Raw genomic sequence first — 26,790 nt, 5'->3', positions numbered from 1 at the left:
GTAATCTAATAACTAATTGCACACAGCTATATTATATTATATTATATTATATTATATTATATTATATTATATTATATTATATTATATTATATTATATTATATTATATTATATATAATATTATTTTTTTTTCCATTTTAAACATAATACAAAATAGCAGTTTACACATCATAGATAGATAGATAGATAGATAGATAGACAGACAGACAGACAGACAGACAGACAGACAGACAGATAGATAGATAGATAGATAGATAGATAGATAGATAGATAGATAGATAGATAGATAGATAGATAGATATGGTCCTAGTGTAAGTGTCAGACGAAATATTAGAATTACATAGCATCTTTGGTATAACTTGTCAATCCAAACACAGATGAGATTTTCAAGGCTTTATTATCAAAATAAGTATAAAAATATAAATACAGTATAAAACAATATGACAGCATTCAACCAGAATGAAGACTGTATGACCAGGTTTCTACAAGATTACACTTTTCATTGTACAGGATCTAATTCTATGTGCTGAGATGAATGCACACACTGACACTTTGAACCAATAAAAAACTTCCACTGTAACACTGCCTTTTAACCAAAGATACCAAATAGTTTACATGTATTTATTTTATATATGGTTTGCAATAAAAGCTAAGCTAATAATCAGATTGTTTTTCATTTATTTGCAGTAAACATCAATAGTATAGAAAGCTGCTATTACTGTTCGTACATACAAAACACGTTATTCACACCATCGATCACAACAAATTCCTAAACTTCAAAGGCATCTTTATGGAATATAAAACAGAGAGAATAGGAATAATGAGAAGAAGTAGATCAAGAATGAGAGGAGGAAAAAAAATTTTTGAAACAAATCTCCCAATTCATTTGAGTTTGATTTTAAAGTCTTGCTTGAATCTAAGTGGATTATACAGTTGGGTAAAATTGGGTACAGTTGAGTGATGTAAGTAAGCTCATGGAGTGATGAGTCAGAATACTCAGGACAGTGTTACAACATTACCTTAAGTCTCTCTATGAATCTCTTTTCCTATATACATATCTGCAAGTTTTTTGAATGGTGGCCCCCACTGACTAAGATAATCAAAATCCTGATCCCCTTCAGTTGCTGTAGACTCAAGTGAACTGAGAGATTCTGCAAGCGAACCATTGCCCTCATAGGCATAAGTGGCCAGTGAATCATATGGCGGTGCCGCGGGGTCCAAATCATTGTCCTGAAGACGTCCGTTAATAAAGTCCCTCACGTCTGCGTTGTTCTTAATGGGTGAGACACGTCGGAAGGGGAAGAGCATTTCTGGGATGATGTCACGCCTCATCTTGTTTGTGTCAATGACTTCGGGGTTCCTCAGAGTGCCAATATCGAAGGCTTGTGTGTCTTCCTCCCCTCCACCCTCGTCATTGTAACTCACAACATTGTCCCTCACGTCCTCTTTGGAAATGATCAGAGGCTCTTTCTTCCTCTGCCGCCTCAGTGCCGCAAACATGACCACAATCACTATAGAAACGGGAAAAGTAAAACAAAAACATTATCATTTCCATAGCAACCATTGAGATAAACAATGCTTTTTGTCCCCTAAACATTCTGTGACTGGATGTGATAACATCGGCTAGAGTGGTACATATGAAGAAAATGACTGAAAGCCAACATGATCACCATAGCAACAAGCAAGAGAAAAAGCTGTGATCGAACCCTGAGTGACCAGAGGGGAGAAAATGCTTAGTAAAAATGGATTATATACAGTCATTAAGCCACAAAATAAATAAATAAATAAAAATAAGTAAAGAGAAGAGGGAACAATCAAGCATCCTTTTATGAGAACTAGTAATTCATCAGATTATTAATGCATTCGGAGGCCGCTGGCTGGCAGAGGGCAGGAGAAGAGATAAGAATGGAGCTGGCATTGTGTAAATCTGTGTAGGGCTCAGCAGACGATGCAGAGGAGTGTGTTTCAAAACATGATATGTGTCATGAATAATGGGAAAGGAGCCATAAACTAGCTCTGATAAACACTTAGTACTGTATGGAGATATAAACTATATAAACTTTAAAGTATTAAAGTTTCAGGTATAAGGATGTTTTGCTGTATTTTACTCTTTGTGTTGTATATTTAATTCAACTGAGCAAATTCTCTCTGAGAAGAGAACAGGTGCTCCTCTTGGCAGATTGTTTTTATTTCCTGATCAGTGGCTGCTCTCTCATCTCAGCAGGTAAATGAAGCGATTGCCCCTGCCTCCCACTCAGGTGTTAATTATGAAGGAGGCGCCGCAGGATGTGTGTGTGCTGCATGATGCCCAGACTGAAGGGCCACAGGTGGTGAGGGCTTGTTGAGGGTATGTTTGGGTGAGTGTGTGGAAAGAGTAGTTTTAGGTGGAGGGAGCTGCCTCTTGTCATGGCCCAGTGGCCCATCTTTTACTGCGCTGGAGTGCGATGGTGAATTGGACAGCTTGTCAGAAAGAACAACTAAAACGGTGGAGCGAGGGAAAGGTAAAGTAATGAGCAAATGTCATGGTATTGCACTCATGAGTCATAAATGCTAAGGTTTAACCATCAGGGCTATCACCTGTCTACTCAAGAATGAAGTACTGGTGGAAAGGGTGTCATAAAAACAGAAATCTATGCACAACAATAAACTGTTTTACGCTTAGTGCAGTTCAGCAGATATAGTAGAAGATGAGAACCTATTAAATATAATGAGCTAGAGCAGAATTTATAATGTATATGACAAAAAAAAAAAAATCTGCACATTCTACTTGATGCATCTATACATTCACATTCATATGATTATATTCCCATTACCCTATACTGTATGACTGTGTAATAGGACTCACTATTATATACTTTTTCCTACATTCTCTACTGTGGACACTTGATTTAGCAGCACAATTACCTGAGATGAATCACAGGGCAGTGGGGTACAGGTTAACAATAATACTACAAACCTGGCCACGGAAATACCTGATACAAACATAGTGGCTTCAGTAGTTGTACTAACCCAAATTATATTACTTCAGCGGAAACATGAGTCATGCTTGGTTAAGTGGCATACTGAGAAAATGTCCTAACAAAGTGCCTCTGGTTATATACTGTATGTGGCATATTTTAGCTCAGTGCTGCAAAAATTAATAGATAAATAAATAAATAAGACCTTTGAGTTTGGTAGGGGCTTTTTTATGCTACATTAAAGAATATCCAGGTAAATGTGGTGTTTTATGATGGCAGGGGCATGTGACCTACTTAGAGCCTTACAACAGCAGAAAGGCCTTTCTGTCAATTTCATCCATTTAATAATGAAAACAATTTTTTTCCCAGCATTGCATTTTGAATGAGAGAAAGAAAAAGAGAGAGAGGAAAAGAGACTTTCTGTAAGTATAACCTGAAGTAACATCTTAATGGGGTGCCCTACTTTTAACCTAGTTTGTGATTGTTTGTAGAAAATTAAAGGAGAAAAAAAGATTAAAGTAGAACATGCAGATCCGAAAAAAGTCCCACAGAAAACTTGATAAAATGTCACTGTGAACTGTTGATTTTCAACATTTATTAAGGTTTACCTTTTTTAGTTAAATTATGAAAAAAAAAACAACAATATAATGAATTTAAAGATGCAACTACCCTGTTGTGTTCCAATAAGGTTTGGCTAATTAGCAATTTTCTATGACTATGGTTCCTCTCATCTAACTGGCAACAAGCTTAATGGTTTTGCCCAGACTATAATGATAAATGGTTCTGTTTTCTTTCAAAGTTTGTTTAAAGTTCCTATAACCATAGCATTCTAGTCAGATTTAACTGGCCATACAAAAGAAACTGACCATAACATTCATACTGTATATTGATTGACATACTTTTCATACTGTAAAGTGTTGCTTCAATCATTGTTTAGCCTTTTTATTGCTTAATCTGATTACATCTGTAGTGCTTAAAAAGCAAATACAGTATCTAGGCTAAACGTTGACGTAGCATTGACATATATGTGGTTGCTCGGTGTTTACTACATTGGTCTATTAATCTTGTGGTTCAGATCTCAGCAGTGCTAAGCTGTACATGTATAAATAAGATGGATATTGCTCTGGATAAGGGCAAAATAATCACTCAACAAGGTGCTGTAATAATATGAGTGCATAATATAATTTAAATAAGGTTTATCCACAATAAATTCACTATTTTGTGGATCTTGTGAATGACAAGTAATGGAGGAGTTGCACTGTTGGTCATAATACATAATTAAAAATATGCTTTAAGCAGTTACAAAGTCAGCATGTTCTTTTAACATTCATTTAGGTTTCTTCTGAGTTTGTTTTCACCTCTCAAAAATATGCCAGTCAGTGGATTGCTACTCTAAATTCCCAGTAGGTGTGAATGAATGTGTGAATGTGTGTATAGATGGTGTTATGTGATGTTCTGGCATCCCAAACATGATTTATTTACACCTTAGCCATAGTATTTACGGATAGACTCCGGATTCACTGCAAACCTGGACAGGATAATGTACATATTGAAGATGTATGAATGAATGAATGAATGAATGAATGAATGAATGAATACACTGCAGTATGCACTCAAAAGGGGAAAAAATGAAATTAAAATCTATCCAATTTCACCCTTGAACAAATTTAGTAATAATTACAACACAATTAATAATGAAAGACAAAAAAAAAAACATATGGTGATTAATCTTCGCATGACCCAAATTCCTAAACCACTGCACCAGCTTTAAGTTTTCATTAATACCAAAATCCGCCATTTTAGCAACAATACTGAGAACCAGAGTCAGACCAACAAATGTTGTGCATTTGTGAATGATATAAATAGAATCAGTTCATGGCTTCAACAATAAATTGGCTGTGAGGTTACACTGTGTGTGTGTGCGTGTGTGTGCGTGTGTGTGTGTGTGTGTGTGCGTGTGGATAAAATGACATAGTTTGAGGCATGTTTAAAGCAGGATATCATGATGTACTGACAATATCAATCGCCAATGCTAAATGTTTGTTAGGCTGGATGAATGCTAGGTATAATGTAAAAAAAAAGTGGATACTATAAATGGACACAGATATTTCCTTGTGTGTTGCTGACACTATGAAGCATGTTTTGCTCATTTTAGTTCATCTACAGCAGAGCTTGATTCTGCATGTTAAAGCCTTTGCACACTGAAAGAATGTTTAAATAGCATTTTTCTGGTATGGTTAAAATAAATGAAGCTTTCTGTTTCTCAAAAATGTAGTCTGGAGAATCTGTGGAATGTAGAATCTGAGACACATCAGTTCACTTCCAATACTGTCTTCAACTGGACTCCTTAGAAGGAATGAAAGATAAATTTGCCAATTATTTCTGTTCTTTCTGTCATTCTAAATGCAAATGGATCATCAGTTATGAGCTGAGTAACCAATGCACTAAGGCATGTTTTGACATACCATATATTTTCTGAAAAAAAGGTAGTTATGGACTTTATTATATAAGAATTGAAAAGTTTTCACTATAAGTATTTAATCATTTTGAAAGAACAAAATCCTATTTGAGCACCTAAAAGCTTAAGAAAGGCTTCAGAATTAATTGTGATTGTTACATATTTTAATTGATATTGAGTGAATATAATTTAGTGAGATTGAGCAAATGTTTAAAAGAACAGAGAAAAAAATTACTCTTGATGTTACTGATGAACTATAATTAAGACTATTTCAAATAAAGGTCAAATATTAGAGTAGTATGAAAAGCACAATGCATACTTTGGACACGTTTTGCTAATACAAGCTCTACTCACTGAGTAGTATGATGATACAGAGTAAGATAGCGATTAGTGCCCCGGTGCTCAGGCCTGCAGCAAGCAGTAGGGCTTCAGTGCTGCATGACTGCACGTTCCCACGGCTGTCACAGGCACACACCCGCACAGTCAGAGTGCTTGTACTGCTCTGTATTGGGTAGTCATTGTCTGAGATCACCACGGGCAACAGGTATGAGCTCATCTCGTGTCGGTTGAAGCTGCCCCTGCGTGTCAATATCCGTGCTGTGTTATCTGGAGAGTAAACAAACAAAATCACCAGGATTAATGGCCATGTCTCTGTTATCAATGCTGGGAAACAACCGTGTGATTGTTGTATCACTTTATGCTGAGATAATTCAATACTGCTAATATTTATCTCAAACCTGTTTCAAACCTGTCTCAAACTTCTGATATGGACCAAAATGTTATGTAGAATATATTACTACCAAGGCCAAACATATATCTGTTAATACTGAAATGTAGTAAACAAGAGAATACCGGACAGACGTAAAAAGCATTTCAGTGCATGTCGTACTCTGTATGTGTATGTGACAAATTAAATTTGATTTAGATTTTTTTCTTATTGCAGAATTTCATCATGTTATATTTACCTTCATTGTCAAAAATGGTAAAGTTAGGGTTGACTGTGCTCAGGCTGAAGACAAACTTATGTGCGACAAGTGGCTCATCCGTATCCACAGCACTTATGGTCTGAATGAGCTAAAATACAAAATACAATATGGCGATATTATTATTCTTGGTAAAGTTTTTGTTTAAGTTACTTATATCATTTCATTATAGTATCCACAGTAATTGTGGGCAAATATCAAACTGTACGGACATAACGGAAATTTAAATAACGATCATATACTTGGCTGAAAAAGTGAATTCTGATATAGCGATCACGTACCTGTCCAGCTTTGACATTTTCACAAACAAAGGTCTCATAATACATGGCAAACTCGGGAGCATTATCGTTTACATCTCGTACTTTGATAAACACAGGGACTCTAGTCTGTAGAGATGTACCTGAATGTGAGAAACATGTTTGTGTTAGCAGTCATGGACAGGCAGATATGTTGTTCAGATGTGTTAAGATTATTATTAAGGCTTGAGATTATCTTCTCATGCCCTTTTTTATGTTTATTGACATTAGCAGCATTTATCTAATGTTATTTTAGAAGACCTGTCAGCATTGCAGTGCATTAATATGAAGATAAAATTTTCAAATGCTAAAAACTGATTCTAAACTGATGACTAAAGGAAGGTGAAGTTATTCAGAAGAATTTTACCCTATTATAATAAATAGTACGTTTTGGTATGTTTACTACACTAGATTAATGACTATATTAATCGATTATATACTATAGATACTATAGATTAATAACTATTTGTGACGGTTATATGCCATTTCTAATCAGTAACAAGCATGTGGTGTTTAATAATAACACCAATAACTTTCTACTTGTAAATTATGATAATGTTTCCAAATATACTGTCATGTGTTTTTTGTTAAATTTCTGAATTTGATGTGTTTTTAGTATTGTTGTAGTTCCAAATCTAATGTGTTTTTAGTTTTGTTGTATTTTTTTTTAATTCGATGTTGTGTTTTTGTTGCATTTTCTGATTTGCTTTACAGTTTTTTTTGGTTTGTTTTTTGTGTTTTCCATTTAAAGGCTGCCATATCAATACAAGGTTTGAGTTTATCACAGCTCTTTGATTAATGGCTCCATTATTTCATGAAGCTATTTGTAACTGGGCAGCATATGAGAACTTTGAAATAAAGTTTTCAAAAATCTGACTGCCATTCTTTATGGTTACACTCTGCCATACCTCTGATGAAGTCATTTTCACTTCATTGTGGTTGGGGACGTTTTTTTCTTTTAGTCAGTGAGAATCATTTTAACTGGGTTTTGGGTTGATTGACTGATTTGAACTACTCAAGTATATGGCACTTTTTGCCCTGAAAAACTCTATGCCTCATTTATTTCTGCAAGATGGAGTACCATCCACTGGGTTTTGAGGCAACGCTTGGATTTATGCAACTAAAATGCTAAATACATTCAGAAATAAACCTGCTGCTTCAGCACATCATTAATAAGACAAGTGAGCCAGTTCTACACAAGGGTAGTGTGCTTGGTGTGCTTTTTCTTTCTCCCATCACTCTGGTGCTTGTAATTTTCATCTCAAAAACCTATAAAACCTAACCTTGCCTTTAAGGTCAGTCCTCTGATTCCACGCTAGCATATTGCTGTGTTCAGTTCCTTGATGATGTCCCTGGGTTCTGTATAAGATTTTATATTACACCTTTGTTAAGTCTCTTGCATATGAATTAGGAAAGCTTTGAAGAACATTATGTTAGGTCTTTGATCAAAGAATAGACAAATTTAGGTACTCAAATATTCCATATGGGCTTTCTCTTTTGCACACATTTTATTGTTTTATTTTCATTAATTATACATATTATATTAAATTTATTTTTTCTGATTGCTGATTGCGTAGATAATGTGTTCTAAGCAGGTACAAATACAGACATGAACATTTATTATTACTTTTTGCCAAAAGTCAAGACATGTGTTTGTGTGTGTGTGTGTGTGTGTGTGTGTGTGTGTGTGTGTGTGTGTGAGTGTGTTTAGGTGGGTGGTTGAGTGGGTGGTGAATGTGTTAAAATTTTAATACATTAAAATGTAATTATATTTGACTTGAAATTATAATATAAAAAATCGAACTATTTGGCAGTATTGAGAATTGCGCCACACTCCTACTAAATGTCTGAATTATACATGTTGCAAAAAAGAGGATTTTAAAGATGGAATTAAATTTGAACTTATTCCAAAACATTTTTTAGCATTGACAAATGATTAACAAGTTGAACACATTTGTTCATATGTTTGTTTACACGTAACATGCACAACGCAATTTAAAAACAAATTCAAACTTTGCTTTTGCTCTCAATTAAGTAGGTTACTGTTCATTTTATAACAATTCAGATGTTAGAAAGAAAACCTACTGATTTCAGTGGCCAGGACGGAGATATTGTGCCATTTGGATGTCTCTCTGTCCAGAGCTTGCAATGTGCTGATGGTGCCATTGTTGGAGTCAATATTAAACAGCCTCTCTAGGTCGGTGTGCCGATCGATGGTGTATCTTCAGAGAATACAGGCAAGAAAAAAGAGTGATTATAGACCAGCAGAGGGAGAAAGCACACACAGTTTTAGACTTTAGTGCAGGCAGCAGTGTTCATCATATAGTTATTACTAATGACCCTGAAGGCTCGCATTTGGGAAGCAGCCAAATAAACACTTAGGCACTAGTTTATTATTCATAAATGTTGGAGTATATAGGTTTGACTTGCCAATTAGAACAAAATATGTTATCGGACAAATCAATGTTAAAAGCAAAACAGCAAAGAGTGTTTGGACTGAGCCAGTTACTGCTTTCCACAAATCTAGGTCCTTCAGTAATTTTCCATAGCGTTTGTAGAATAATTTATGTATTTACACAATGCATTTGATATTCTCGGCTGGATATATTAGGTAGCTATGATGATATGGAAATCTTTTCACCTGGGAGCGACAGTGCTTTAATAAGGTGACATTTTGTTAGGTCTCATTTAAAAGAGCTAAATTGCTGATCGCTCTGAGTACCCTATTTCTTTTCTTGTCAGGACAGAAAGCAAGGAAATCCCTCATTTTAGACCCATTTATCAATGTCAACTCATATATTCTGGTGACATTTAAACATGCAGTGTAGTACGATGTGTTTTACAGAGCCAGAGTGACAGCTTTCTGCTTTTCTTACTCTGTGTGTGTGTGTGTGTGTGTGTGTGTGTGTGTGTGTGTGTGTGTGTGTGTGTGTGTGTGTGTGTCAGAACAAAAACAATGCAGGCTCTTTCAAATCACGTTTGTGACTTACGGAAGTTGGAAGGAATTCAAACGGGTGGTGCATGAGAATATTGGAATAAACAATGTCTGTACTCATGCCACTCAACTTCCATGGGAAAATTACCAGCAAGGAATTCATGAATAATTTGCTTTTCTTTCACCTTTCCAATGATATGCACACAAAGACAACACAGCCACATACAGATAAATACATAAAGATGAAAAGCTGAAAGCTGAAATTTGATAGTAGACAGGAGGAGACATTATAATAGAGAATTACATGTCAGTTTTAAATGTGTCGCTATGCTCATATTTCACATATTCTTCACTACACCAGCTATAACTGTCACTGAATATAACAAACCATCAAACATACAAAACAGTGCTTTAGTTAATGCTGGGCTGCATAACCTCACATTATGGCAGGATACATTTTGAGTTTAAAAGACAAATTTGTGAAATTGTAATAACATGTTTTGTTAAAAGCAGCAGCCAATGTTTAATTTAAAAAAAAATGCTTATAATTTTTCTCAAATTAATTCTGTTATCTACAGAGGTACCATCATCTTTGGATCAGCTGAAGCATATGCCAATAATGGGGATACCAACAATGATGCTTTTCCGCTTTTTCAGATAAAGTAGTGGTCAAATCAAACACACACACACACACACACACACACACACACACACACACAAATGTAAAACTCCTGGCGAATGCATCCTGGTAGTGAATTTTATCTAAGTAAAATTTTGATTCACAATCTGTCTGTCTCTCTGATCTGTTTTTTGTTGTTGTTTTTTGTTGGCTTGATATTTGCTAAGATTAATTAAGATTAAGTCTTAATTAAGATTAAGTCTTAATTAGTAGTGTTCACCCGTTGTATTTATTGATGTGTAACTGAACATAATAACAGTAAAATATAATATAGAAATAAAATACAACAATATAAAAAGAGGACGTGAGTTACTGGTGTATGTTTTTTGGTTTGGATAAACAGGTATGAGGTTAGATAAATAGATAAATAAATATGACATTTGGAAAGGTTTCATCTGTCACTTACTTGACAAGGTGATTGGCAGCATCAGGGTCACGGGCACTTACAGTTCCTACAGGACTTCCAGGTAGTGTGTCTTCATCCACTTCAAAGATATAATGGGTCCGACCAAAAACGGGTGGTTCATCCACATCTGTGACTGCGATTCTGACTGTAGCTGTGTCACTGAATGGACCCAGATGTTCAAATCTACGATCCAGGTGTGTGTTCATGACCTGAACACGCAGTGAGTACATCCTCTTGCTTTCATAATCTAGTGGCTGAGAATCAAAGAAACTGAATGAAGTTTGGGTATAAAATCCTTCTCCTGGTCTTTTCAGCTTTGGTTGGAAGGGTGTAATTTATATATATATATATATATATATATATATATATATATATATATATATATATATATATATATATATATATATATTTGCTTCTCCTGAACTTTTCACATTTAAAACTGATCTACTATGTTATGCTCTTGCATAACATTTCTCCTGTCTGTCTATGAGAAGCATCGTTTTTTGGTTAATTTGCCAATGACTGACCTTAATACATCATTTTAATTGCATGGAGATTAGAGACTCAAGGGTTTTTTGCCTGTTCTGTACCTCTGTATCTATCTCTAATTCATATTTTAATAATAGAGTTTGGATAATGGCCACAGCCTTTTGAAAGCCTCACCCAAGCAGAGAGAGAGAGAGAGAGAGAGAGAGAGAGAGAGAGAGAGAGAGAGAGAGAGAGAGAGAGAGAGAGAGAAAGCTAGGGCTAAGACTAAGGCAGGCTTAACAAACTCAGTAGAGCCCTATACAATACAAAAGGGAATAAAGGAGTCTTTGGCAGTGAATGGAATTAAGCATCTTTGTAAAGTTAATAGGACATGATGTCTCTGATTGAAGGGATTACTTTCTCGGCATTCTTAACTCCAAATGCACATGTATGCAAATGATTGTGTGAATTTGCTCTGGTGCAGGTTTGAAAATGAGAAAAACTGCACACAGCATGGATGAAAAGGCATGAACAATCAGGACAGATGACGATACATTACTTTGTTTTTCAGTACTGTATATCAGAACATCTTCAGTAAATCATCTGAAGTAATAGTATCGTAATACCTAATGGCTATACAGTAAAAAAAATCTTTTAGAATAAAATATAAATATATTAAACTGCATGTAATATTTTGAAATATTGTATTAAAATTCGAGGCAAATTCTGTTTATAGACACAATATCTTAATTATTTGGGGAAAATATAATTAAATTATCACTATATAGCATCATAGTAATAGATTATCCTATACCAAGAGGATGTTGGCAGGTGGGTCCTTAGTACTGAGCATTGGATTATAGCAATTCACAGGATTCAGATGTTTGAAACATGTGATATCTGTTCATTCACCTTCTTGATTATGATCACTCCTTCCTGAGTAGTTCCATCTGTGATGACACTGAATACATCCTGTCCATCACCATCCAAAATGCTGTACCACATTTCGGCATTCTCTCCCACATCTGCATCGTTTGCTTTTATCCGGCCAACAGAAGATCCCACTTCAGCTGACTCGACCGTGGAGAGATGGTACGCACCTCAGGAAGGAACGAGGGAAGTGAGTAAATTGAGTAAACATCCCGGTGCTCGAGTGAACCTTTTGTTCTCTCTGCCACTGTGGAGTGCATTTGTCTATTTGTTTACCCATGTCTCAGGGGAGACACAAAGCTGCCCCTCTATGGTTATTGTTTAATAGAATTTTAGCTCCAGTGAACCACCGGAGTTTTCATCGGTATGCCTATTTTTTCCTAGGATGATTTTTTCTGGTGTTGCCTCATGCACTGGATTTCAGCGTGTAACAAAAAGAGGGATTATCAAACCAAAAGAAGCTCTATTGCCCTGTCTATTCTTCTTTCTCTATCTCTCACTTGCACACACATATACATACATATTTAATGTCTACTTCCATTAGAAATATCTCATTTTTTAGCTAGCTATTTTATTTCATGACAAGCATGTAAATGTGTCCAACAGAAATTTAATGTGCCTTGCATAAGTATTCATGTCATTGAACTTATATACATTTTGTAGTGTTATAACCTGTTCTTAGATTGGATTTTTACCATTTGATTTAAAGAATATATTCAAAATTTGAACATGCTATATAGGTATTGGTTACACAAGTATTCACCCTCTGTGTAAATACATGGCAGAACCACCCTGGCTCCAATTATACTGTAGCTACAAGTATTTTGAGACATGTCTCTTTATGTGTCTGTATCCTAATATTTCTGCCTATGCTTAAAACTTTGTCAGATTCAGTCACAAACTTTGGTGAACAGCAAATTTTAATAAAATACTTACTTTAGGTTTATGGTCTAGGCTTTGACTGGGCCATTCTAACATATTCAAATACTTGGTGGTAGCTTTGGTGGTATGCTTGAGGATGTTGGGCTGTTGGAAGGTGTACTTTCATCCCAGTGTCAAATCTCAAGCATTTCCTTGCTTTCTTAAAATTTTCTTCTAGTATTTTCCTGAATTTGCCTGTAAACATTTGGCCCCATGATGCTACCTTCACCGTGATTCATTTCATGATTCATTGTGTTCTTTTTTATGTTTACTCAGGCTTTTTTTGTTAAAGCTCTTTAAGGTTTTGTGGACTCTCTAGCTTAAGGTCATCCTCTGATCAGCTTCTTTCATACAAGTTTTGATCTCAGCAGCTCCTGCAGTGTTACGTTTATCCTTGTGGCTGCTTCTATCGCAAATGCCTTTCTTACCTGATTTCTGACTTTTCTTAGATTGTTGCTATTGTTAAAATATTCAACTATTGCATTTTTTTATTACCAAAACCCACTTGTTACTTATTCAAAGCAGTGCATGTAGGACATGAAAACATTCACATGCACTTGAATTAAGGGTTGTTCTCAGGGAAGTCAATTATAGAATACACACAAGCTTTACAAAGGTCTCTTTAAGGATTATGTTTAACACAACACAATGCAGTGAGCTTGATTTTTTTCTTCATAATGATGTTCAAATGTGCAGCAAGTAAAAGCAAAGATTTACTATGTGGGAAGCGAGGAGGGCTGTTGTTGACATCCAGCAGTGTGATATTGACTGTGGCAGTCCCTGAAAGTCCACCCATCTGTCCTGCCATGTCCTTAGCCTGGATTACCACCTGGTAGTGTTCCCTGTTCTCTCGAATCATATTGGGCAGCGCTGTCCTTATCACACCTGATGGAAAACAAAAAGTGCATACCTGTTATGACCTTAGCATTGGTAGGGTCTATCTGATATTTTGTATTATTTGGAATGTAACTTCATTGTCATAACATACTTATTTTCCATTGTGTAGCTATCCAAGTCCATCTATAAAAATGATATATATTTAATAATTAAGTGTGTATTAAATATGAGAAATATGACTAATTACAATGTCTGTATTTACATAACTGAATTTCACAATGTGTTCACCTGATGTATTAAATAATAATAATAATAATAATAATAATAATAATAATAATAATAATAATAATAATAATTATAATAATAATAATTATTTTATTCTTATTATTATTATTATTATTATTATTATTATTTATATTTTGGTTTAGTATTTAGTATAACTGAATGTTTGTAATGATGATATTGCTTTTATACAACTGTTCTACAAACAAGAAATATCAACCAACTGATTATTCAGACACAGTTTCACTAAACATTTTGTTAATTTTCCTTTGCTCCTAAAATAGAACCCTAAAATGAAATAGGAATTTGGTGGCGAGTTATATATTTATTTGCTGGAGTATTGTGTAGTTCCTGGTCTGTTATGTTTTCTAAGCCAACATTTTCTAGTCTCAGCGAATGATCACCAGTAAGATTTTAGCAAGCTTTATGACCTACAAGAAACTTTATTTGAAATCTGATTTTAATTTTAAAGGTTTACATTAGATGTGCTAAAGGTTTTTAAGGAGAAAAGTCAGGTAGCATACAGTACCTTCACCAAATCACTACTACAGTATAATCTCCTTTGCTTACAGATTAGATCAGATCTGAAAGTTTTCAAATCCTTGTAGCCTTAAACCTGTGGTTAGCGTATGATTGTGTCCTACCCTTTGAGCCAGCTGTTTTACTCCCAAACGAATGACGGTATACCAGATGATATCATCGACAGCATTTATTCTTTGGGCTGCAGGTAGAGAGCTTTGGATTTGGGAGGTATTATGCTAAGCTATTTCTCCTTCAATGTGATTACATCAGAAATGTAATTGTTTCAGTTTGTCCAGGTCTATGTTCTCAGTAGGTACAGGTCATTGGATGAAAACAGACAGTAGAGTGTTTACTGCTCCATTGGATTTGTTTTACAACTCCTTTGAACACATTGTTGGCTGAGATTAATTCTGAGTCCTGAATCAAATTGCTTGTACGAATAAGAGAGAGCTTGCTGATGTAAAAATCTATCCCAACCAGACCTAAAGTTAGCTAATGATGCAGTAAAGCTCTCCCTTACTGTTCCGAACGGATCCATAAAAATCCCTTAACACTGCACTTACCTCTGATTTTTGATTACTTTTAAAGTCGACAGCGCACTGTTTTTTTTATGGAGACAAGGGTTAAAGCAACTGACGGCCCTTACTGTTTGCTTTAGAGTATTAGATTAATTTTTTACTTTTCTCTAAAACATCCAAATCTATCAATGTGATATTTAATTATTTAGAATATAGTGCTGTTGAAATTGCCTTTGCATCTTCAGTTTCATCTTCACCTGATGAGCCTCCGTATTTTATGTCAAAAGTTATATTCATAACTATTACTATGATTTGAATTTAAGCTGTGAACACATATGAGCAGAGTAATTAACAGTAAAATGTCCCAGTGAACTTATATTAAACCGAAGCAGTCTTGGAAAAATGCTGTTCCAATCTGATTACTGGACCAAAACTAAATGCTGTATAAAATGGCAATATACTTGACTCCTAGTAGATGATTTTGGAATGCTAAGTCTGATAAGTGATAAGTCTTTCTTGCTCATTTTTTTTTTGACTCTTCTCTTGCTTTCATAACACACCATATTGCAATTTTTTTTAAAAAAAATGAGAGACATGCTTCCTGTGGATTTATTTATTTATTTATTTTATATTTAAATAATAAAGATCCTGTGCTCAGGTTACTGTTCATGTTCTCCCCATGTTCTCTTAGGTTTCCACCACATTCTCTAGCTTCTTCCCACAGACCAGACACATGCAGCTAGGCAGATTGGTTATACTTAGTTGTCCCTATATGTGAATGTGTGCGCATGGTATTCTGTGATGAACTGGCATTCCCATCTGGTGTGAATTCCCATCTTGTGCCCAGTGATGCCTGAATTGCCTCTGGGTCATTGCGACCCTGACCAGGAAGAAACAGTTACTGAAGAAGCGTGAAGTAATGAATGAAGTGCAGTACTGTACATTCACACTGAGTTTCACAGTGCCTCTTTCAACAGAAGCACTTTTTGAGACAGCTGTTGTAAGCTAGATCTGTGTTAGATCTGTGAAACCGCGGTTACGATTGTTGTGTGTTTGTTCTTTTAGGAAGTGATTAATTAATTGATCTTTTTTTCTGAAGCAGTTACAGGTTTTTTTATGATGCACAAAATTAAGATCTAAATCCTTCTCAAAACCTGTAGAATGGCATAAAGTGGGCTGTGCACATAGAACTTATAGATCTCCAATTTTGCAAATAAAAGTCAAATGCCAAGTCAAGATGTTATACATTAGAAAACTCCCAAAAAGGCTGACGGCTGAATTATCAGCAAAGGTGATTATTTTATTTAAGAGATAGGCACATTTATGCTTTCAGGTTACTTTATTTTTTAAACTAGTTTAACTTGTTTGTTTGTTTCTTTTTTTTTTTTATCATATTTTAATTTCTTTTTAAATTGAAATTTTTGGTTGCTACAGTATACCACAGAGAGCCTGAAACCTGTGGGTCCCAGGGCACAAAGCAGGAGACAGGAAGTGGTGGCAACCCATCACAGGGCACAATTGCACACACAGTTACACATCGCTTCACATACACTACAGATAATTTAGACATGCCAATCAGACTACAACACATGTCTGGGGAGTACAGGTTAGATTGGACTGGGGAAATTGGTGTATCTGGAGGAAACTGGAAGGTGTTAGGATTCGAACCACTAACTCCGGAGGTGCAAGGAAAACATGTTGACATAGCTTCTGACATGAAAAATACAAAGGTAGTATAACACATTTAGGCATCAGTTAATTCAATTAAATATTATTCGATTTATCTTTGGTGATCTTTTAACATTACTGAACAACTATATTGATGAAATGGGCTCATAAATCTAGGCTACACATTCTTATAGAATGTGCTTATAAAACAATATTATCTTACACAGACATATCCACTTAAATGTGGGTTTTATTTATGTTCAATTAAAACACTTTCGCAGGCTCTACTGAACTGTAAATGTGGTTAATACTCTTCTAAAATAAAATGATCTCCTAACATTAAAAAAATTTGTTTGCCATGGTCAAATTACCACAGCAACACATGGAAATTTACATAATAACTATGAGTTCTATAATGAGTTCCCATTGATTTAGATAGAAAGCATATTGGCTTAGAGTGAAACGTGATTGAATAAATCACATCGTTCGTCAAACATATTATGTGCATCACAAGTAGATTGAAGTAACTTGAGTAAAAGGAATGTCATGCTTGTTGAATTGAATATATTTTAATAGGCGATTGTGTTTCTCAACAGCAGACAGCCTGTCTATAGCTCTATGTTCAGGTACAGTTATGCCCTAATAAGACATTGGGCTATGGCTTGGTGAATGGGTAAACATTCTGCATTCCAAGCATCTAAATGGACTATAAAAGGCAAAATGCAACTACGCAGTGCAATGCTCAAATTGGATTTCTCATACAGTTGCATTAGCCCATAGCTGTACCGCACTGCTTTCAATACAGTGACCCAGAATAACTTGTTCACTTAGTCAGAAAATGCTCTGAGTAGCGTGACTGCCTAACATCACAGCACAAGCTCAAGGGATGAAAGGCCAGTGCTGTGCAAGTGAGTATTACTACTGATTCCATGTAGAGAACAGAAATATTTGCTGCTTTTAGACTGGGGAAATAGAAATAAACTAAACTAAACTAAACTAAAAACGACAAATGGATGTTAATAAAATTCCTTATCAACATCCAGACTTGTTATGTATTTACCCATTTCAGGTTCCACAGAAAAGTATGGCTGTCCCTGTAGTATACTGTACACAAGCTTGGCACTGTTTCCATACGATTCATCGTCAGCATCGGTAGCAGTTACTCTCATCACGAATGCACCTGAAAAAAAAAGAGGGAGGGAAAGAATCAGTGAAACAAGAAATTGTCTAAATATTTCACACAGCAAATCATCATATCAGGAACCAGAAGATTAATGCATAACTACCATAACAAATATGACTAATAATTAAAATATTAGTCATATTTTAAATAAAATAAAATATTAAGAAGAAGAAGAGGAAAAGGAACAAAGCCCTTCTTCTTCTTCTTCTTCAAAAAAAAAAAAACACATCCTGGCACACCATTTGATTTATAATTAAAACATGGAAATGTGTGTGCACCCCCCCAGTGTGACCAGTGATGAAGGCCAGGCGCTGCTAAATCATGTGCTCCTTTATCCTTGATCAGCTTATCCCATGGTGTTTAATATCTAAATCATAATCTTATAATTACCTTAGTACTACTATGTGATGAACTTTTCTTTGATAGTCAAAATTTCATCCATCTAGTACTACTGGGTCATCCCATTCTTTTTCATGCGCTCGCTCTCTCTAGCTAGGGATCATGAAACCAGAGTAACACAGTCTGATCTGCTCAAAGAATTATAATTAGCCTAATTAAGCCAAAAGTAGGCTATCTCAATTTATGGTAGGATGACATTTTTAGAGTCCCTTTCCACTTTCAAGGTAGTACATTTGCTTTAAATGAATGTTTTAACTAATATAATAAGAACAGCAATATAAGAATAATAATAATAACATAATTGCAGACTTACAGAAATACAACCTTGAAATACAGCTCTGTGTGATTTTCTGTGACCCAGTGGTAATTATTTTGACCAGTAAAATCCAGATGTTATGCCCGAAAGACCGTAAAAATTATCTATTAAATAATAATAATAATAATAATAATAATAATAATAATAATAATAATAATAATAACAATAATAATAATAATAATAATAATAATAATAAGATTTGTTTTAATGTGGTAATTTGTGATAATTAATTAATCATCCAAACATTAATTAGTTAGTTAGTCTACCTCTTTCTCTCTTTGTTCATATATTGTAAACATTTCTTCCCACATTTGAATGAATTTTAAAGGTGACCCAACTCTTCCATCATGCTTCGAAAGGTGTGCGCATGGTGTCTCCCACCCATCCATGTTGTCCTTGGCATCTTTGAGACCTCCATTGAGTGGTGTTCATGTTAAGCCCAGCTTGGAGAATACTAATGAACTCAAAAACATCTGTCGCTCTCCGATGGTGTTGGGAAAACATGGAGTGAGCAGAGGCTCACTCTTCACGGATGGCCAGGCCTGATTAACAGAGAGCACGTTCACAACACATGGCCAGTTTGTTCGGCTTAAACGCAAGTGCCACCCATGACCTCTTGACTCGACACATGCTGTGCGTTTGAATCCTCTCTGCATGGAGAGGGATAAGAGGAGGAGGAAAACGAGTTGGCTTATGAGAGCAGTGTCCCATTTAGAGTTGCTGTGTATGATGTAACTCCAAAGCCCATGGAGAAATAGACAAATGAAAGGGAGAGCGTGGGCTTGTTGGAAGAGAGTCTTAGGATTTCAAGTGCAAGAGCCCCAGGAAGCCGAAGAAAGATCCATTAAGAGTGCTGCTTTTAACTCAAACTTCTACTATATGTGACCCATTACATAAAAGTCAGGTTTTGCAGATAATAAAAAGAGTAAGATAGAGTTATACCACACTACATATTTCCTTCTCATCATTAAAAAAAAAATGTATATGAAAGTTACATTAAGTGTTCACAAGAAATACAAGTTATCCATTGCAATATAAAATTTATTTATCATTCTGCAATGCACTAATTTGCACATATTGCTACAGATTACGCCTTCAATTTATGCAGCTCAATAAGTTTAAGAAGATGTAAATAGCAAATCCATGTACTGTCACAAACCTGCCATGACTCATTTCACTTAGATTAATTTTCTTGCGTGCCGATTTGTTTGTCAGCCACGATATCATTAATATCAACAATGACTATGTTATACTAACCCTAAACTTCTAATCAAAATACTCTGGCATGCTTTGTCTCATCTGCAAATGAGCTTTGATTTATGTGAGATAAAGCCACGGGCTAATTTAGTGCTTCTGAACCAGTAATGGATTTCCACTTGCTTTGGTGCATTCATCTACATTTATTCAGTCTGTTTGTCTTAATAGGTGTAAAAAATCATTGATGATAATAAGATTAATTAAAACAGGATGAAGCAATTTACTTTTAATTATCTGAGGTTGAATGTTCATCATACCTTTTAATGACAACATTTAATTGGCCAGAGAATTGAATATAATTAGACCTACAAATTCCAGCACTCATCAGTGAACATTGTATCAGTTAATTCTATGAAAACCTGCATATTAGAGATGTTTTATGAGCCTCTAAATAGAGACGTACCATTTTTTTCTGTTGGGAAATACAGCTTTAAGAAGTCAAAGGTCTATGAGCAACCTGATTATGTGGAAGTTTTATTGTAGACGTGCAATTTTATTTCACCCGCTTTAAGGACTGTTTATAAAGGCACCTTAATTCACAAGTGAAATCCAATAAGCACAGAGGATAGCTGAGGTTTGAATTCAATAGGGCTGTTGAGGCATTACTTCTTGTTGAATAAGATGTACTTCACTTTAAGTAGATCACAGAAACCTCTGAAGCAGGCAGTGCCAGAATCAGCAAAAAAAAAAGTCTCATTACAAAACAGCCAGAACTCTCCAGCTGCTGATGCACAAGTGTGTCACAACACATTAATACTGAAACTTACCAACGTTGGACATCTCAGGTACACTGGCCACATAAGTGTCCTTACTGAACTTTGGCTCGTTGTCGTTGATATCATGGATTTTGATGACGAATTCCGAGGCCCTCTCCAGGACATGTCCAGATGTTTTGTTGACTGCTTTAGCACTGAGAGTGTATGAGGACTTCTCCTCCCTGTCTAATCTTCTGGTGGCATGGATATCACCAGAGTTTTCATCAATCTCAAAGACTGTGCCTGCTCCATCCCCGGTAAGGACGTATATCACAGAACCATCCTCAGTGTCCATATCAGAATGAAGCTAAAAACAAAGAAAAAATGTGTTAACTTCATGTATAGGGAGAGAATTGAATCCTTATATCTAATCATTTTCTTTGTGTTACTTTTCCATCTTTTTTCTAAAGCACATACAAAATTATTGTTCAGTATCATGTAATCTGGTGATTATATATTAAATAACCTAAAGGCCTTGTGTGCTGATAGTATCAGAGAATTTTTTTTTTTTTCCAAGAAAGTGATGTTATGTAAGGAATGAAACATGGCATGGCATGCTGTTGTAGAATAAAATTCACTATCGTAGTGGTGTGATGCATCCAGTGTAAAGTGGGAACTGCAAAGCCATCTGTTCCCAAGACTTTTTTGTGTCTAAAAAACATAGAAACAGCCTTACCTCTGACTATCACAAAATGCTGACACTTGAGAATCCTACCAACAATGTTAAATGAACGTCTCCTCACAGAAAAATTCACCGTATCAACTCTTATGCACTGAAATTTTAATCTGCTTATGTGGAGTGTCTGCTGTACAATTTCCTGTGTAAGTGATAAAGAAGTGATAAGTATTAGAAAAAGCACATTTATATAAAACTTGTAGGCAGTGTTACTGTCAGTGCCACTGTTATAGATTAATCAGCACTTTGGAATCAATCGGAATGGAGAATTCAACAATACTGAGGAATACTAGTGAATAGTACGTGTATATTAATAACTTTTTTGTATTATCAAGGACTGCTCCGTTTTCTGTACAGATTATCCTACAATGGGTTATAGGGAACCTGGAATCTAATGCAAGTGATTCAGGGCACAATGTGGGGAGGTTTAGGTGCCAAATCCTTACAGTGCATAATTCATATAGAACGGTGAAGAAAACTGGAGAACTGTGAGAAAAGCACACACAAGACAGAAACAGAAGTAGACACCAGGGGTGCAAGGCCACGAAGCCTCTGGGCTAGCTTAGATTTAGTTTTCATTTATTTATTCTTTCAATTGCTGCATCCTCAACATTCCCCCCCTTTAGCAGAACGGTTGCTGTGTTAAAAAGAACTTTTACCCATTTCAGAATAAAGTACATGCCAATTTTCCGTCAACAAGAGCATCCATATGTGAACTCAAAACCATCTGACTCGAACACATAAACTCATTTTGCACCTGTCTCTTAGCAACAGGAGTAGTTGTGCACTGGCTACATCTCAAACTGATTGCAATGCTTCTAATCTTGATTGAAGATGCTACCTGAAGAGGACTTGACTGGAACTACACACATCCTGACAGACAGAAGCGATCTGTACCAAGATCATTACACAACACTGTTATGTCCTGTTTGTCCTTAACATTTTATAAAAATCAGGTACTGTACCATAAAGAACACTGAACATTGACTTTATTATGTTAGTAGTGTAAGGAACATCGGAGGCCACAGTTTCATGATTAGAGTAATTACAGCTGACTGCCGGCTATAATTGGGTGCTTCTTTTTCTCTTTGTCTGCAACCACATCAGGATGCCGATAGGCTAATTTGAGTGGCTCATGCTTCCATTTAGGGATTGTGTCACCACATGATATCACTGTTTCAAATCATGCAATTACATTAGCTGTCCATTAAACCATGCACAATTGTTAGCAAATCTATGCACTCTCTTCTTCTGTAATTGGCTTGTTTGTGTGTGAATGTGTATTTCTTTCTATATTTATTTATTTATTCATTCATTCATTTATTTATAATACACATATCACTGTTTTCTCAAATTTGTCATATTGAAAATGTTAACTCCTTTGTACAAAAGGTCAGATTTTCCTCATGTCTATTCTCATCTATTGAAGAATGTGCTTAGACACGGCTCCGATACATTTGATCTGATATGAATCATAAGGTTTTAGGCAAACCAGTGGAGTCCATGACAGCTCGAGTGAACACTGTCATTAAAACAAACAAACAAAAAAAAAGGGGGGGGGGAGAAATGATTCAGAAAGAGATTCATGTAAATATTTCAAATAATCTACTATTCATGATGTTCTATGATTGTAAAATGTGTAAATAATATATACTGTATTTTTATTCATTCATTCATTTTCTACCGCTTATCCGAACTACCTCGGGTCACGGGGAGCCTGTGCCTATCTCAGGCATCATCGGGCATCAAGGCAGGATACACCCTGTACGGAGTGCCAACCCATCGCAGGGCACACACACTCTCATTCACTCACGCGATCACACACTACAGACAATTTTCCAGAGATGCCAATCAACCTACCATGCATGTCTTTGTACCGGGGGAGGAAACCGGAGTACCCGGAGGAAACCCCCGAGGCACGGGGAGAACATGCAAACTCCACACACACAAGGCGGAGGCGGGAATCGAACACCTAACCCTGCTAACCACTATGCCACCGTGCCTCCGCTGTATTTTTATATTATATATAATTTATATGGTGTACCAGTAAGTATGTAAGGCAATTCAAAGTCAGTATGGTATTCTACAGCAATAGCAAGTGCTACACAAGTAAACACACACACACACACACACACACACACACACAAAACACCTACACATATAACATTGTTTGATGTGCATTTCCAGCAGCTAGGATGTGATATCTCAATGGGCAGAAATGGTAATTAACCTCTTTCTGCTTTTTTTATTTTCTTTTAAGACAAAAATGTCTTATGTATAAACAAACAATATTGAAACTGTCATGAAGTTGGGAAAATGGTTGGGATGCCTTTGGGAGAGATGAGGGATGAGGCAATAATACATTCACACATAGATGCATACATTAATGAAATGTTTATGCACACTTCCTCATGGGTCCATGTATGTTCTTCTGAGTGACAGGGAGACAGCGAGGGAGAGCGTCACATAATACAAGCTGACAAAGATATTAATAACTTCAGATATTGTGTATATTTTCTAGTTATTTAGCAGTCACTACTAGAGACACGTAAGCAAAGGTGAATTATAGGTTAATAAGTAACAATAAATAAATTTCAAATTTAAATTAATTATATTCATTATTGAATAATGATAACTGATTAAAGCTTCATTCATAAAGAGCTGTTTAAATGCAGTTATGTGCCTGAATACACCTATGGATTGCAAATGACACCGTTAGTACCCAAACCTGTACTGGTTTAACAGTAATGGTGGCTCTCAAAGGGGAGTTCAGAGTCCCCCAAAGGTCTATTAAGCATAGTCAGATATAAAGAATGAATTTTAATTTAGTTACAGGTGTGGAAATAACCACCTTCCATTATCAAAGTTATTACATTTATAATTGAGTTCTTAGCCTGTTTGACTTATCCCTTGGGTTTAATGCAAACCTCAATACCTCAAAATCAACTATTCTTTAATAATAATAAAAAATAATGTCATCTTGGACCTACTGAATTCTATCCATGGGACGTTCACAAATGAAAAAAGCTCTAAGGCTTTAATAAATAGATGATTTTTGTATGATTACTGTACGCCTTTAAATAATGCACACATCTCCCCTACCGCCACCACCATCACCACCACCATCACCTCCACACGAAGCAAGAGTGAAAACCCTCCACTGCAATTACAATATGAAAAAAAATGTTCTATTAAAGGGTACCTTTGACAACAAACAACATATTATAATAAGGTACTAGAGAATCAGGGAAAAAGCACTAATGTGTGTTTTAATAAGGAGGAGCTTCTATATTAATGCAGATCCCATTTTCATCATAGCTTTTGAATAAAATCCCCTGACAGCCCTGAAATTACTGTCCTGGGTAGAAAAATCCTACAATCAAGCCTAGCTCTCATTTGTCACCATCTACGACAAAGACGCGCAACAATAGCCGATGACAGCGAGAAATCAACACAAACACACATGAGCGTAGGATAATTGGCATTTGACAGACACCAGACTGCAATGGCTTATGGGATACATACATAAAATAAGTTGTTCTTTGCAGTAAGCACATGCATGAACAGAAGGCATTGATAAGAGGTTAATACAAGCTGGATTATTGATGTTTTGATGTATGAGTATAGTCATAGTATATACTGAATGGATCAAAATAGTATATAAGTATAAGCATATCAGCTAGAGGCAAATGTTAGGCCCAAAGTAAATAGTCTATGTATGCGCTCTACAATTACATAAACAATTATGGCTAGTTAATTGAATTTTCTCTCTTCTACTGTTGGTCATTTTTCATTTTTCTGGACTAATGCACTAAGATGACTGTTGGCTATGCCCAGTCTTATACACGCCAACCTGAACATGTACCATTACAGCAGTTAGTAACAAGGCTAATTGATTGCAATTCCCTTTGTATTTTTCATTTCTAATGCCTCTGAATAACAATTCTCCAGATGTTTCTTTTCCACAATGTAGCCAATGTTTTTCATTCAGCTGCTCTCCATAGCCTCAGAGGAACACACAGGGTGTCCTAATTACTGGCCAGAAAAAGGACTCTTCTGGGGCTTTAGGGACAAATTAAAATACATTTCAGAATAAAATATCCCCTAGCCACACAGTGGCAGTTTATGGTGATTCATGAAAAATATCATGAATATGTTTTGGCCATGCAGATTTTCTCCACATTTCAACTCCCTCGCCACATTTCAGAGACAACATAGCGAAAGCAAGGCATGGCAAGGAATACTGATTACAAATTCATTTGCTCAGTGAAAACTTTTTGGCACAGAGTAATGTCCTTTTTGCCTGACACTGCAGTCTTTGTGAGATTGGCAACATGAACAGATAGCCTTTGTTAAATCTGTAATGGGCAATGAACACTTCATATATATATATAAATATATATATATATATATATATATATATATATATATATATATATATATATATATATATATATATATATATATGTGTGTGTGTGTGTGTGTGTGTGTGTGAGTGTGTGTGTGTAGTTAGATAGATAGATAGATAGATAGATAGATAGATAGATAGATAGATAGATAGATAGATAGATAGATAGATAGATAATATTATAAATATAATTTCCCTATGAATACTCAAGTATACAGCATTTTCACATTGTGTTTCATCTTATGCAGAACACCTTGTAGGAACAGGTTGAAAAAACACATGAACATTGACAATTACCTTCCGGGTCTTGTCCAGAATACTGATGTGGTATTTAAGTGGATAGGGACAAACAGCACACACGTTCAGATAGCTTTCACACCTTGAAAAATTGTCTGTAAAAGTGTGTACAAAATCGTCTGCCAGAATGTCTGTGGGATTGCTTTCAGTGAATACAGAATGATCTGCAGTCCTTTGTGACTTACTATTTTAGTGTTTTGAGGTGGTATAATATATAGGACCATGAATATGATTCATCCTAAAGTAGACACCAACATTTTTTGCTGTGTCTGTAATTGAGAAATCATTCCAGGTGGTTGTGTAGTCTGATGTGAGTAATTGTATTGCAACGACATTTTTATAATCACAGCACTGAAGCTCAAGTGACTCCATTAACTTGTGTACAATTGTTTACCTAAATAACGTATCATCAAGCACACAATTAGTTAATGAGTAGTAACAGGTGCCGAGAATGAATGAGTAAAGAATGTGTATATGTATGCAAATGGAAGCAAATTGCGGTTCATCTGCTTTAGAGTTTTTAAAAATTTGAAACTTATTTTTTTTACCGTATGATATTTATCGCCAGCTAATACAGTGTTAAAATTTGGAGGTTTAAATTGCTGTCGCCTGCCATAGACCATAAGAATTAATTTAGTAAA

General features: G+C 35.5%; 1 protein-coding gene across 2 annotated transcripts in view; it reads right to left on the bottom strand.

Moving 5' to 3' along the window:
• Window positions 1–399: 399 nt before the first annotated feature.
• The window catches only part of LOC132863698 (cadherin-10), a 37,682-nt gene continuing 11,291 nt past the window's right edge, over window positions 400–26,790 (bottom strand). For both annotated transcript variants that reach the window (XM_060896655.1, XM_060896663.1), the window contains exons 3-12: window positions 20,781–21,075; window positions 17,919–18,038; window positions 13,749–13,916; window positions 12,093–12,280; window positions 10,713–10,966; window positions 8,778–8,914; window positions 6,678–6,796; window positions 6,379–6,487; window positions 5,768–6,019; window positions 400–1,509 (exon numbers count right to left, since the gene is read on the bottom strand). In XM_060896655.1, coding sequence (XP_060752638.1) covers window positions 1,019–1,509; window positions 5,768–6,019; window positions 6,379–6,487; window positions 6,678–6,796; window positions 8,778–8,914; window positions 10,713–10,966; window positions 12,093–12,280; window positions 13,749–13,916; window positions 17,919–18,038; window positions 20,781–21,075 — 2,133 coding nt within the window. In that variant the 3' untranslated portion in view covers window positions 400–1,018. The remainder of the gene's footprint in view (window positions 1,510–5,767; window positions 6,020–6,378; window positions 6,488–6,677; window positions 6,797–8,777; window positions 8,915–10,712; window positions 10,967–12,092; window positions 12,281–13,748; window positions 13,917–17,918; window positions 18,039–20,780; window positions 21,076–26,790) is intronic.

Source organism: Tachysurus vachellii, chromosome 2 (genome assembly GCF_030014155.1).
Source record: "Tachysurus vachellii isolate PV-2020 chromosome 2, HZAU_Pvac_v1, whole genome shotgun sequence".
In the NCBI taxonomy this organism is placed as follows: domain Eukaryota; kingdom Metazoa; phylum Chordata; class Actinopteri; order Siluriformes; family Bagridae; genus Tachysurus; species Tachysurus vachellii.
Note: the sequence above shows the minus strand (reverse complement) of the source record. Positions and strands in the feature narration are given on the sequence as shown.